Here is a 14,467-nt window from a genome sequence, read left to right on the forward strand (position 1 = left end):
ACAGAAGGCCATTTGTTTTTCTCCACTGTTTCTATTTTAAGGTTTATATAATTAGCATATATCCACAGAGGAGAAATTAAACTAATCAAAAGAAAATGCCTTGAAAATGTAAATTATTGGTTTGTTAGAACATTGTCATTGAGTATGATTTTGTTCATAGCAAAAAATTGGCAAGGCTATTTCCAAAAATCTACCTGTCTGTCTAACAGGAAATGATGATGAGTAAAGTACTTTTTATAATCAAACATAAACCTATTATTCTAACCTAAGGATAATAATAATTGCTATTTTTGAACCAATCACATTCTGCTTTGCAGTTTCACATGGCTAAGGAAAACACAGTGGCCACATACCCTGGGTATCCGCCCAATAGCTGATTTATCATAGCGCTTTATCTTCCCAGGGGGAATTCTGAAAAGCCTAAAGGAGCAATAATTAAACTGATAGTTTATTTGCAAAAGAAATGCAATTTTAGTCTTTGCTCAAGTGCATAAGTAGGTACTTTTCAGCCAACTTATTTTGGGAGCTCTTGATAACAATAATGAAAATAGTACCTTACTTCTCAATGCAGTCTCTTTTTCCCCCAAGGAGTTCCCCCAAGACATATAAAAATCTCTTCACTTTTGAGATAAGACACTGGATATGTTACATTTCTCTAGGAATCTGAAGTGGCAGGGTAGTTTTCTGTTTTTTGTTTAATTACTGCTATATCCTCAGGCTTAGATTTATTCAGCAGAAAATAGATGGTCAGTTACCAAATGGGTTTGATTCATTTGTTGTCAATAACGCTCAATACAATACATTCCATTTATCTGATACTCCAAATATATTATCTGGGAATGTAGCCATTGGGAATACCCTCATAGTTGGGTTAAAAATGGCCACATGGAACAAAGGTCAAATCTGAGTCATGGCTATGAATGCCATCTTCAGTTACTGTTAGTAAAAGACCCTATTACTCAATCCAAGATCAGGGTGAATGGCTGAATGGAATAACTGGAAAGTTTCCTCAACATGCTTAAGGTGTGGGGTTGTGGGGGTGCAGGTGTGCAGACATGGAGGTGTGTGGCTGTGTGAACTCCCATTGCCACCCTATGTTTGAAAGGCAGAGTGAAACTAGAAGGGAGAATACGAGTATGTGAGTGGTAGCTGAAAAAGAAAAGGACTGACAGAGGGAGAGGGGAAGGGAGCAAGGAACCCCACTACTGAGAGAGAAATGAATACTAACTTATCAAAGCTTCTAAATATGTAGTCTGGGAATATCAGGATGCCCAAATCATTCAGCAGTAAAAGTTATTTTAAGACCCTCATCACCATGAAATTTCAGCTTTATTGTTAGAAGTCTTTTCCTCCAGCTTCCAAGTCTGTATCTTCAATTTTAGTCATTTAGCTGAGGAGTAAAATGACATATCCTCATTTGCACTTTTTAGGAAAACGACTATAAGTTGAGGTTTGCTTGTGCAATAAAATAGCCATAAAATGTCTATACTCTTTCAGGTTTCACCGAGATTTATATATTTTGCCCTAACAGAAAAAGACACCCAAGAATGCTGAAAGAATTAAACTACTTCTGAGGCTTGAGTTTCTATTGGAGAGTAATGAACTGGAGTTGAGTGGCTTAAGACGTTACTCCTCAGTTCCACGTTAAATGTGAAAAGGCATGTTTATAAAAATCGTGCACAACGAAGAGGGGATTTGGGTAGAAGTTTTACAAAACAAACATGTATTTAAAAAATACTATTAGAAATTGAACACAGATCCAATAAAATTACGAAGTTGTTGAATAGAGACAAGTCCCAGTTACTCTACAGCTGGTGATTAAGCCTGTAGCTAATGACTTCCTTCCAGATTGTGTTACTGGAAGCCCAGCTTGCGCCTTTCAGGCCTCATCAGAGCTGGGCAGGAAAAAGGAGGAGAAGAAGAAATGCAGATCAGCTCATTTTCTTGTTCTTAGAAGTGCTGATGAAAGATTGGATGGGAGAAGACACTGGAATAATTGACTCTAATATTGTTTGGGATCATTCAATGCATGCCAGACCCTGGAGCACTGCAGATAAAGGATGCCTGACTTAGGTAGATGTAAGAGGATGGTATTCAAGAGATCTTCTCTTGGCTTTTCTAAAAGGATGCTGAGCCAAGTCTGTAGAAGCAGCTGTAAAAGCCTCAGATCCTTTAAGTGTAATGAGTCCCTAGATACTTGTGTTCCTGAAAGCTAAGGGATGTGGAATGTTCTGATCTACCTTATTCCTATGGCTAGTGGGATTTTCAATATGTATTAAAGAGTGCTGACTTTCTGAAAATAGTGGATATTAAAACAAACTGAAGAGATATGGGCTTGGTGACATTATTGATGATACCCATCACTACTGACTGAACAGTGAGTGAGCTTATTTCTCGATGCAATTACCTCACTAAATCCTCCCAATAATGCTACTATTTTGCCCATTTTACAAAAGGGTTTAGGATTTTAGTCCTAGCTTGGTCAGTAATTGGCTAGATTTTGGATAAACTGCTTACTCTTTTTCTCTTTTTCCCTCCTGTGTATAAACAGGTATATATACCTGCCTTAATTACGTCACAAGATTAAAATGAAAATTAAATGATATAAAGAAATTAAAGATTCTAAGATAGCAAAATTTGGTGGCATGTAAGTGAATAGAAGCATTGGTTAATAAAGCATTAAAGACAAAAGGAGAAATAAATAAAATAATCAGAAATGATGAAAATATAGATGTATGCTCATAAGAAATATTGCACTTACAGGAATTCTGCTCATTAGTTGGGGTGAAATCACTCGTAAACGTATAAAATGTGATCTAAAAGCACTAAATAAACACCAAATGATGGTAATGCTGATTAATGAATTAACGTCAAACTCACACATTTCTAAAATGTTCCCTATGTGTGATATTGTCCCCACCAAGAACTGAACCAGAACCACCCAAATCCACACAGAGTATAACCTTAAAAACACAACATTGAGAAAAGAGTGCCTTTCAAATATGTATGGGGTGTTTGGGGTTTTCCTAATAATTGAGGAGCACTGCTGGTGGGGAGTGGTTAAGGATGCTGGATGTTCAGTCCTGGACACGATGGTCTACACAATGTATGATTGCGCTTTATCCCACACGACTCTCAACTGTCCTTTTGTGACTAAGGTAAATGTAGAGTAAAGATAAAATACCATTGCATACCATGTTTCCTTTGACCTTTAGCTTTCTGAGGAGTTCCTAGACAGACCAAGTCAATCAGAGTTAGAGCTTTATGGCATAGCCAATGATTCTAAGGCTTTGTGGTTGTAACAGAGGATAAGAAGTATGTGCAAACCACTTCCTAGATAGGCTTACAGTGGGTGACAGGAGAGAAGAAAGAGCACTCCGTTTCTTTGGACAGGATATACCCTTAGAGCCTCAGAAATAGCCCAGTGAAGGCGTCACAGATGCTAGAGTGGTAATTTGTTTTGTTTTGTTTTGTTTTAGAATGATACGGCTATCAGTAACAGAATATCCAATTAACAGTGGCTCCCATAATAGGAACATTATTATATTACCCAATAAGGGGTTCAGAGATGCAGTATCTCAACTTTCTGCTCTGCCATCCATATCTTCTTTCCTATGTCTCCCCCAATGGTTAAGGCTGGCTGCAGTAGTTACACACATCATATCCTCCCATCCACAAATCCCAGGGAAAAGAAAGAACAGGGACACAGATATTTTTCCCTCACATATCTCTTTTCTTTTTTCAGGGGAAAAAAATTGGTTTCCAAGAAGTCCTCAGAAATGATCGCTTTGTATCCTATTGGATAGAACTGGTCACATACTTAATCAACCCTACACCTGAAACTGGCTAAGGGAAATGGAAATACCACTGGCTTAGAATACTCGTAATTCATTCCCCAGGTCTGGGCATACTGCTGCCTGCACAAGATTGGGTTCTTTGGTTTTTCAGGAAGGAAATGGGGGAAGCGATTGTTTGACCTACAGATATACTACATTTTTTACCACCAAGATTTCAGAGTCTCAAACTATTAATTTCCGCATTCATGGAAGAAAGAGAAGGAAATTGGCACTTCTTTCTCTCATTTTCTGCCTTATTGCTAAAAAAAAAAAAAAAGGAAAGTAAGTTGAGTGGAATTTTTCAGAAAATGGAATCATATTGATTATAAATTCTTGAAAAGCCTGATCCAACAACCAGGAGACCCGAGTCTGCCATCAGTTAGTCACGGAGACTTGGGCAAGTCACTAGGGCTCGGTTTCTCCACCGATAAAGTAAGAAAGATTGGCTTAGATTAATTACTAGGAGGTCACTTCTCGTTTTAAGTTTCTGCGTGGCTTTGATTGAGCAGCTAAGTTACACAGGATGGTTTGCAAACTAAAAGTAATTTTATAACCAGTTTGTAACTTAAAAAGGAGAGAGTAGTTAGGAGAGATTCAAGCTCACCATTCAGAGTTATATTTTGACTAGCATAATTGCACTCAGGTACTTTCTTTATGGGGAATCTATCAGGGAAGAAATGTTTTTAAGACAGTCTTCCCAAAAGAGTGCTACTAAGTGGTCTGGGGGGAAATGAGTTCTGAGATATAAATAACTTTAGGAGGTGCTGGATTAATCACAGTTAAATAGATTTCTTTATCGCTGAATTTCCCACAGGATTTATAATGCTAAAGTGCATCATAAATCTCCAAAAGAGATATATTATCTCCCAACTTTCATTTTGACTATATATGCTTTTTTCACGGAACATTTAATTTTTCCCTATCTGGAAAATAATCACATCGCTTTACATTTATATAGAACAGTACAAATAACAAAATATTTTGAAAGCATCATTGTTTAGCTATATGAAAAACTTTCCTTCCCAAACCTCCTTTGAAACAACTTTTTAACAATTCTGACCCAGTTGATTATAAAATGTCCATTTAATAACACTATTCTAGAACTAGAAAATAAACATTGCATTAAATATACATACGGATTTTAGCACACATACCAATTTAATAAATATTAAATAGTACTAACATTTCCTTAGTATTTCAAAAATACAATATTATAGGCAATACACTTTTATTTCTAGTATTTTGACTTATTTCTCAATGATCATTTTTAGGTCACCTTTGTGAAGTATTTCATAGAATGAAGATTTTAGGAAATATACTTTGAGAAATGTTAGTTTAAGCTATTTTTCCAAATATGTTATAATAAGTTGTAGATACATTTAAACTCATTTTAAAGATGAAAGAGCAGGAGGACAACAGTAGGAAAGAGCAGGGAAATTTTTACTGCTTATAAAAATAAGTCAGGCAAGGATAAATTCCAGGCAGGGATAACACTAAAACTGTTAGCAGACCAAAATCTCAAACTCTAAAGTAATCTTTGGAGAAGGGTAACCGCGGGCCCTCCAGGACCAGTTCAACTGACCCCATCTTATCATACCAGAGTGGCTAAGAATTGCCTTTCAAAAAATTTGCAAAGTCACACAGCCACAGCATGAGCAGAAGAAGAAATCTTGACCTGAAATCATCACGGAACCAAACATTCTCCTCTCCACAGAACCAAAGGACTGGGACATGACCGGAACTTAAAAGTTGAACCCCTATCAGAAGTGAGGGGCCCATTATTCAGGAAGATCTGGTGTTAAAATTCTTCCCCTATCTTATCATAAATGTTTAGAACCCCATCATAAATGTTTAGAACCTTACCATAAAGACTTGAAGCCCACCAATCAAAACCTGTCCCCCCAGTGTTTCTGTGTGCCAGCCTGTTCTCGCTAACCTCTTAAATTTTGCCCAAAATCCTGAATTGGGGAGACAGATCTGAGGGCACATGCCCCCCTGTCTCCCTACAGATCCATCTTGCAGAATACAACTGATCTCTTTTCCCAAAGGCTGATGCCATAATTAATTGGCTTGTTTATGCACCTTGGGCAAGAGAACCCCAATTTTGTGTGATAACAGAAGATAAACTGCAAAAAACAAGAGAGGATTTCCATTCCTTTGTCATGCAGTTAGTAGGGGATGGGTATTACCTACCTAGAGAAACATCTTGCTAACTAGATCACAGTAGTATCGACAGTAAGAAAGAACAGAGAAGATTTAGGGGCAACTGCGGGGGAAGGGGCAAGCCAGACTCCATTGTTTAGTACAAAATATCTTTCTCATAGGTGTCAGTTCTCCTGAGTATAAACAAGTCATCATCTGCCAATGAACATGGAGTACCATAAGTGGCTTCCAAGCCCTTGGAATTTCAAAATCTAAGAACCTGAAAAGTGGAAAAGAAAGTCCAAGAAATAACCTTGTCCCTATGACAGAGTTTGTAAGTAATAATAATAATGATATGAAATATTTGCTAAGCACATAGTCAGGCTTAGACGTGTTAAATGACTGCCCAAATTCTTGCGAACTTTGACGAGGTCATGAAGAGTCTTTTTAGAGTGCTAATATATGTGTGTGTCCTGGGTGGGGCTGAGAAGACATCAAAAGTTTGCAAAGGATATAAAACTACAATGTATTGGTATACGGACACATCCAATTTGTCTATGATTTTCATTTTAAATTCTTTTTCAGACTAGAATGGTGTTATTTTCCATTTAGCAGTGGTTTAATATCCCTTTATACTTATACTTTTACAATAAAGAATAGTTTAAGTGAAAAGAAAAAATAAATTTCCTTGAGTTTGTAGCCTTACCAAGCTACCTAACTAGACAACGTTGCCATCTAGTGGCCTGAACATACTACAGCCACCACTTTCGGGGGGTGGGGGAGCAGGGGTCCTAACATACCTCTGAGGAGTATGCTCAGTAGTTGCAATGTTAACAGTGATGCCAAAGCCACACCAAGAGCATACGAAGTCATCCAGAGCAAATACGTGTTGACATTTGGTTAGAGAACTCACTCCAGTCCCAAAGCTTTACCAGTTTTCCAGAGAAAAAAGAACCACCACCATTGAAACAAGGTTTTGACCTGCCTCACTTATTTATTTCATTTTCTTTGAACTTTTAAAATCCATTTCTTATTCCTTTATTCACCTACCTGCTTGAAAACATTTTCCAAACATTCTCTTATCTTTACGATATGGATGTTTCCATATATCACCATAGCCAGGTAAAGAAGCAAGTATTGGGTTGGTACTGAGGATCAAGAACTGGACAGGGAGTCAATCTAAGCTTTGATGGAGATCTAGAATCTGTCCTAGAATGAGCAAGAAAGAGCTAGGCTTTGGTCTAAAGGAGATGAAGATTTAATGGACAGGAAAATAGGAAGAGGCTTACAAGAGTGGAGCAAATACAGCTTCAGCTGAGGTTCCCAAAATTCTAGGGATAAATCACTGAGCAAACACCCCTTAGGGCCTCTTCTCTGGTTAATATCAGACACTCACTGCTCCTCCTGATTGGCTGGCAGGCTTATGTACTCCTTTGCTTCTGCAACCAGGCCTCCTATGGCAGCTGCCATCCACATGCCAAAAAGGCCTGGGGAACTATGCCCAGGATTGGACTGCTATCTGAACACCAATGATGGGTTCTTGCCAAGCCCCATCTCTAACCTTACACAGTTAAGATCATGATGGATGTAAGAGTACAAACAAACCAGCCGTTAAGTCTTTTTAGCCCATTTTTGGCAAAATAAGGATAGACACACAGAACATCGGTTTAGATCTGTTTGACTAAGGGAACAGGGAGAGAGCTGGAAGAGGCAATTTTCAAAAATTCAAATGTGTGCTTCAAAATTTGCATCAGAGACTGAGTCATGCCCATGCAAATGGATCTTAGCTCAAATTCATCAGAAAAATCTGGAACACACTTCCTTCCCCTACGAAAATCTCCTACGAAAGCAGCTGTTGGTTCTTACCTATAATAAAAAGAATCTCCACTGCAATGTCACTGACTGTTGTGCTCCGAGTCGTGGACAGGTCATCGTTGCCGATAAAGCAAACGTTGTAAGGTACAGTCACGGCAACATAAAACGTCGCCAACAGAATAAGCCAGTCCCAGCCAGCTTTAAAAGTGCTAAAATGCAAAAGTATGAATTTGGACTTTTTTGCATCAGAAACTTTATACTCCGGAAATGCTGGTTTATCTACAAAAACATTCTGTGGATAAAGACAAAAGGGAGAGAAGGGAGACACAACATTAGAAACACGGATCATACAACCTTAAATGCACATTTCTGTGAGACGGATCATTCATGTATACAACGTCAATATATCTCACAAGCGACTTTTAAAAGTTGGTGATGCAAAAAGTAAGGATGTATATGTTACAATTGAGCAGAAGTCTTTGTTATAAGGCACAGGAAGACGCAAAGTTTAGTCAGGAACGTTAAGTGAGTAATCCAGATTTGTTCACTAAAAATTAAAAAGACTATTACCTAAAATGCCACCTAACAACATCCACAGTTGCAAGTATAATTCTACACACATTATAAACACAAAGATGTATTTATATTTCTATTGTCATGGGGACATTCCATATACTTATAATTTTGAGATAACAGTCATTAACCAAAGAATATATTTGACCTGAAACTCTTCTAGTGACTGCAAAGGTACCAATTTTTTTCCTAGGAAAGGATAGAGATATATGATCAACTTTCTATTGTAAACAGTTGTTTACATTTCTTTCAAGTGATAACCAGTTTGTGCTAACTACTTGCATTTTTGCCTTGTGGCTGTTGGTGAAGTTTCAAACTGGGAACCCAAATCTCATAACCTAGGTTGACACGGATTGATTCTGACCCTGGCTAGCCCTTGTTAAGATGGCAAAGGGAGGACCAGTTACTTAAGAGTTATTATTCAAGTCATGAGAGGAGAAAGACAATGCTCACTGTGCAGCTGATTAAATGCAGAAGAAGAGCTGGAATTTTTATAACGGCAAAAGCACTTGGCTTTGAAAGCAGTCTAAATTGATGAACAATTCTCCTTATTGCTATGAGACAAAGGGAGGCCCAAGAACAGCATGCGTGGAAATTTGACGAGCCTATGACCAGATACTTGCAGACCTTGCTCTGACCTCAACTAATAAGAAATTCAAGATAGGTAATGGAAACTTAAATTTGAAAGTGAAGTTGAATGAACAGAACAGTTAAAAGTTCTGGAATGCATGTTACTTGCAGGTCACAGTGTGCTTTCTTGTTTTATCCATTGAGGGAAGAACAAATTAATGAGGTATGTTCAGGGATTCCTGAAGTACTTGAGGATTCACGAAAGGTTCAGAGCAATCAGGAAAACTTAGTTCTTTACTGGTGACTATCAGTGACCAAATAGTTGTGCTGCTTTATTACTAACGCACGCCCTATCTTGCATCTCTCCTTGGTAGGCATTCCCAACACATGTTTCTACTTCCTGTTAATATTCTCACTCAACCCACACAGGCACCTCATAACGCCAGGATTTCATGGTGAGGGACTGCTTCACTACTTCCAGATGGTTCTTTGATGCCAATCTGCCACTATGTGTATTTCCCATTGAATTCCCTGATTCTTGACCTGCCTCCTTTGCCTCATTCTCTGGTTTCTAGGAACAGTTTCCAACAGTGGATTTTGCTAAAAAACTGAGAAGCAGAGAATGAAGTACAACTGTTGGCCTTCTCATCAAAGCTTAGGCTGGTACATAGGAGAAGAGAGGGTTAGGGTCCATAAGTATTCATCTCCTCAAGGTTGATGAGCATTTCTACCTACAGTAGGACATGATGGATTCTAATATAATTATTTTTCAAATATTTGCTACAATAAGATATTACCAGAAGCCATAGGGAAATATGTCAATTTCTATCCAAATAAGTCTTTTCCTACCATGGTACAGAAATTAAAATTTTACGCTGTTTGAGGGAGAAGCCAGCTTTAGGAGTGAAAGCTGGGAAAACTCAAGAAGTAAAGTATTTTCTTTGGTTTATTCTAATTATATGAAGCATTCGTGATGTTGATTCAAAAGGCCAGCAATATATTAGTTATCTCCACAAATCAGAAAATAAATCACACTATCTTGTTTTTATAGGCTACTTAAAGCATATTATTTAAAATTATTTCAAAAGATACTGAGAATCCAATACATCTCAGATTAGATTTAAATTTTGAAAGGTTTTTGGCTCACATCCTGCATACATCTTGACACCATCACCTGGGTGAAAAAAGAGATGCTCTCCTCCTCCCACCACTGTATTTGCAAAGTTTTATCAAAAATCTTCAGAATGGAAGAAAATTTCTTACAATTGGAAAGTGTGCTTTTAGTAAGTAAGGGAAAAAAGACATTATGTATAACCCTGAAACATTTGGAGATTGCCTAAAGAAGAATACACCACTATTCTCGATTTTAGTTATGTATTATTCACTAATTTTGAAGCATATTCTTTACCACCAATGGTGTTTTAGCTGTTTAACCTCTACCCAATGAATTACTGAAACACAATGAATAAGACCAAAGGCTAGCTAAGGTAATTGTTTCTTAAATAATTTTTGCAACATTTCTTTGAAACTGACTTCTGAATGAGCAAAGGGAGGGGGAAATGTTTCTACAGTCACTCCGCCGAGTAATTCCAGCATAGGGCATGCCTTCGATGACGGCCAGCACAGTACCTTGCTGGTAACATTCAGGCATTTAAAGTATTCTCCTTTCAAGCCCCCAAGACTCTCATGTGATCTTCAAATTTGTGTGGGAGACACTTGTGTCATCCCAATGCCGTGGAATAGAGGAACAAATCAAGCGAAGCAGAAATTAAACACCTTTTCCAAGATATACCTGGCAAAGTTAGAGCCCAGCCTAAACGGTGTTACATCTGATTTCCAAACCGTGCTAATAGCCTGATGAGTTAGTTTGTTCACAATTGAATCATATATTCCTGTTCCACAGAACTGGATCAGAGAGGCAGCAAGGGAGGGCAGAAACACAGTGGTTTTGAGTCAGAGGATTCACAGTGGGCCCCACATGTGCTGCTTCTACTCGTGAGATCTCAATAAGTTGCTCTTTTCCATCATTAAAATGGAACTAGGAAAACTCATATCTAGTACTGGCCTGCTGTAAGAATCAAATATGATGTAAGAAAAAGGAATTTGTAAATAGCAAAGAGCTACAAAAATATTAAGAAATCTTCTTTGTGTGTGTGTAAATGTTAATATAACCAGAATTCCCCAAAGACTGATTGTTTAGCCAATAAACTATCCAGATCATTTCTTCCTCTTCTTCCTTCTCTCTTCCTGCTGTCTTTTAGCCATTCTACTCTGTTCTCCTTGAAAGGAGATGGTGAACAGAGTCAGTCCTGATTCCATACTTTGCTTTCAGAAGTAAGATGTTACCTCTATTGTCAGAGTCACTGTGTTGATTAGATGTCCTTAATTATTATGTATTAATTTAATGCTCAACTCTGATGTTTGTACTTCTTAAATGAATGGCAATTTAGCAAATTAGCTAAGCAGTGGGAGTTATGATTTTTCAAGCCAGATTTTTAAGTACTGTTCTGTACTTTGTTGAATCTAAAGGGAAAAACAGCATGTTCAACAAATGCGTTTTAAAGCTCACTAATACGTGCTATATTTATGTGATTCTCAACTAAAGGCTGGAAGAGTGTCGGCTTTCAGCATTACAGGATCTCTGGCTAATATTTGATTAGGTGCTTTGCTGGTTGTCTTGCATAGAATCAAGCCCAGATGTGGTTACCTTTGTTTCCTCCTAGAACTTGTTTACTGTCACTAAGGCTGACTTGGTAACTGAAGGGAGATGTAAATAAGAACCACTGGAAGGATCCATAGATCAAATGGTACGCACTGTTTCAAGTTTATTCCTGGACTCTCAGGAAATCAACGTGACACTAGATATACCTAGAAAATCTTTACATGAAGTCAGGACAACAGAAGCAGTGTGTGACTCTTAACAGTGGTGCATGGCAGATCAGCACCAGCACAGGTGATGGTTCTGGAGCACAAACGGATCAAAACAGCTTATTCTGGCTGCGAAGGAGGAGTCACATTGAAGCAGAACCAGGTTTGCAGCACCTTCATGTCAGATCTCGCTCCTCGCCTTTCTTTGTTCACTACAATCAGACAAGCAGATACTTTGTACGTCTGATGCATGACTCTGTTTATCACAGCATTTGTACGTCAGATTCATAGTCTTGAGCTTTCTACATAAGAAATAAGATGCCAAAGAATCCTCCTGTGTTCCTAAGTCCCAGAACTTTTGGGTCTTAGATTGATTCCAACATAGCTCTGGTTATTTATGTGGTTTTTCCTGTCATCGGCAAGTTAGACCCTGAGTATTTATATTTGCCACCCATAGGCACACAGACCCTCAAAGCTGTGTATTCTGAACATTACACAATGCAAATGCAAATTAACGACATTCCCATGATTTGAAAAATTATCTTTGAATATCTCCAACTAAACAGACATCGTTCTGGGTTTCTCAGGGAAGTCTCTCAGTGCTAAGAAGCAATTAAGAAATTAAGCATGAAATCCTGGAGGATGTGTGTCATGTAAAACTCTGCAAAGTCTTATCTTTTATAGGCAGAGTTATTTGCTGTGGCTTTTGACAGATAAGTACCAGGTTTCAGAAAGCAGTCCTACTGTAATTTATATGAGTACAACTTTTTACAAAACTGCATAATGTATAGCATGTAATTCCAAATCCAGTGTTCCACTGCGTGAAATACCCAACTGTGTTTTGTATAAAATGCAAATTTTTAAATGGAGTAACAACTTTGATTTGTTCATGGTCCCCCTGGATAAAAGCATTAAGTTAAATTAGATAAAGTGCAAAATAGATGGAAGTAAAATTAAATTTGAGAAATTTTAAACAACAAACTGAATGTGTAATATGACTTGCTGCATCATCTTGTTCATAAAATGTAACCAGTATGTCCCCGTTTGCAGTGTCCCCAGTACCATATTGTACTGACTGCAATAATATTCTAATCTCTGTGCTGTGATAACACTATGATTAAGCACTTTTATTACAGAAATGCCTCATGACTGCTGACCTTTTCCAGTTTGTTCTTTGTAGGAAAGCACAAGCCAACTTGAAAAAAATCTAGGAAAGCCAGTAAATGAGTAATTGGAGCCTTTCTTTAGCGAATCAAACATTGCCACCAGGGGAAACCCGAGTGTTCATAGTGTACACACATACCACCTACATTATTTATTTTCAGTTTGTTCTTTTCTCTTCTTTGCAGGTGCCCAGAGATGTGATAAAGGACCGCTCGACTCCGTCTCCGGGCTGAGTCAAAGTGGGTCCCTGCTCTTGATCTTCCTTTGGCTTTGTCTGGGGGAAAATAAAACTAATTAAGCACCAATGAACGCATTATTTCACGCCAAGAATGTCAAGCTTTAACAGTTCCCCTTCAAGAGCACACAGTACATGTTTTTCAACACCTAAAATTATTTTCTGGCTCCCAATGACGTTAATTGTAGTCCTTTACAATATATATATTTTTGTCATCATGTTAACTTCATTAATTTTTTAAAATTAAAGTAAAGCATACATGAGAATAGAGAAATTTTCAAACAGTTCAGAAAAGCATTAAAATAAAAAATGTTACTCCTTCTTTCCTGCTATTCCACAGTCATCTCTGTAATTCTCTCAACTTTTTTCTTCATTTTTTTCCAGAAAAATATCTAATACATATGCTATAGCCACATTTATATTTGTTTCTTTGCATAAATGGAAGTTTACAATAAAAGCTGTTTGCCTATTACTTTTTTCACATCAAAATAATGCAAATCATTCCAAATATGCACATTATAGTTCTCTCTCGTTCTTTTTTATAGCTAAGAGTACATTGTGTTAAGGATATAACTAGCCTTAGTTATTTTACTATTTCCCTATCATGAACATTTATCTAGAATTTTAAAAAAAAACCTGTGTAGATAATCCTGCAATAAAATTCTTGAGTGCAAAGAGCTTTGCATTGGTGTGCCAAGATATTCAGTAAATAAGTTACTAGCAGTGGGTATGTACATTTTAAATTTTGATATGCATAGTTCAAATTTCATTCCAGCAATTTACACTCCCAGCAACAATGAATGGTTGTGCCTGTTCACCACACATACATCAAAATTACGAAACATAAAATGTGTTGCCTAACATTTTGATAGTTGAAAAATGCCATATTATTGTTTAAATTTGCATTTTAAAAATGATGCTTGTGGGTGAACATTCATTTAAATATTTATTGTCCATTTGCATTTATTTTTATGAAGTCTAGTCATGCTATTTTTTCCAATTTTGAAGTTGGTACTTTTCTATTTATTTGTAAGAACTCTTTGTATACCAATCACCACTTTCTTGTCATAAATGCTGCCAACAATCTTACCATTTCATTACTTGACTTTGGATTTTATTTATTTATTTACTTACTTATAAGTCTGTTCACTTGTGGTGTCTAAACATTTATGCCCTGCATAGCGAAACTGTCTTTGCTCAAAAATTATTTTTAAAAATCTATGCATGATTTTTTCCAATATATTTATGTCTTTACTTGTTTGTT

General features: G+C 37.2%; 1 protein-coding gene across 2 annotated transcripts in view; it reads right to left on the bottom strand.

The window, feature by feature from the left end:
• KCNH8 (potassium voltage-gated channel subfamily H member 8) overlaps nucleotides 1–14,467 on the bottom strand; it is a 337,559-nt gene that overhangs the window by 134,153 nt on the left and 188,939 nt on the right. For both annotated transcript variants that reach the window (XM_070577513.1, XM_008519807.2), the window contains 2 exons: nucleotides 13,115–13,242; nucleotides 7,845–8,085 (listed from right to left, as the gene is read on the bottom strand). In XM_070577513.1, the coding sequence (XP_070433614.1) occupies nucleotides 7,845–8,085; nucleotides 13,115–13,242 (369 nt within the window). The remainder of the gene's footprint in view (nucleotides 1–7,844; nucleotides 8,086–13,114; nucleotides 13,243–14,467) is intronic.

This window comes from Equus przewalskii, chromosome 15 (genome assembly GCF_037783145.1).
Source record: "Equus przewalskii isolate Varuska chromosome 15, EquPr2, whole genome shotgun sequence".
In the NCBI taxonomy this organism is placed as follows: Eukaryota; Metazoa; Chordata; class Mammalia; order Perissodactyla; family Equidae; genus Equus; species Equus przewalskii.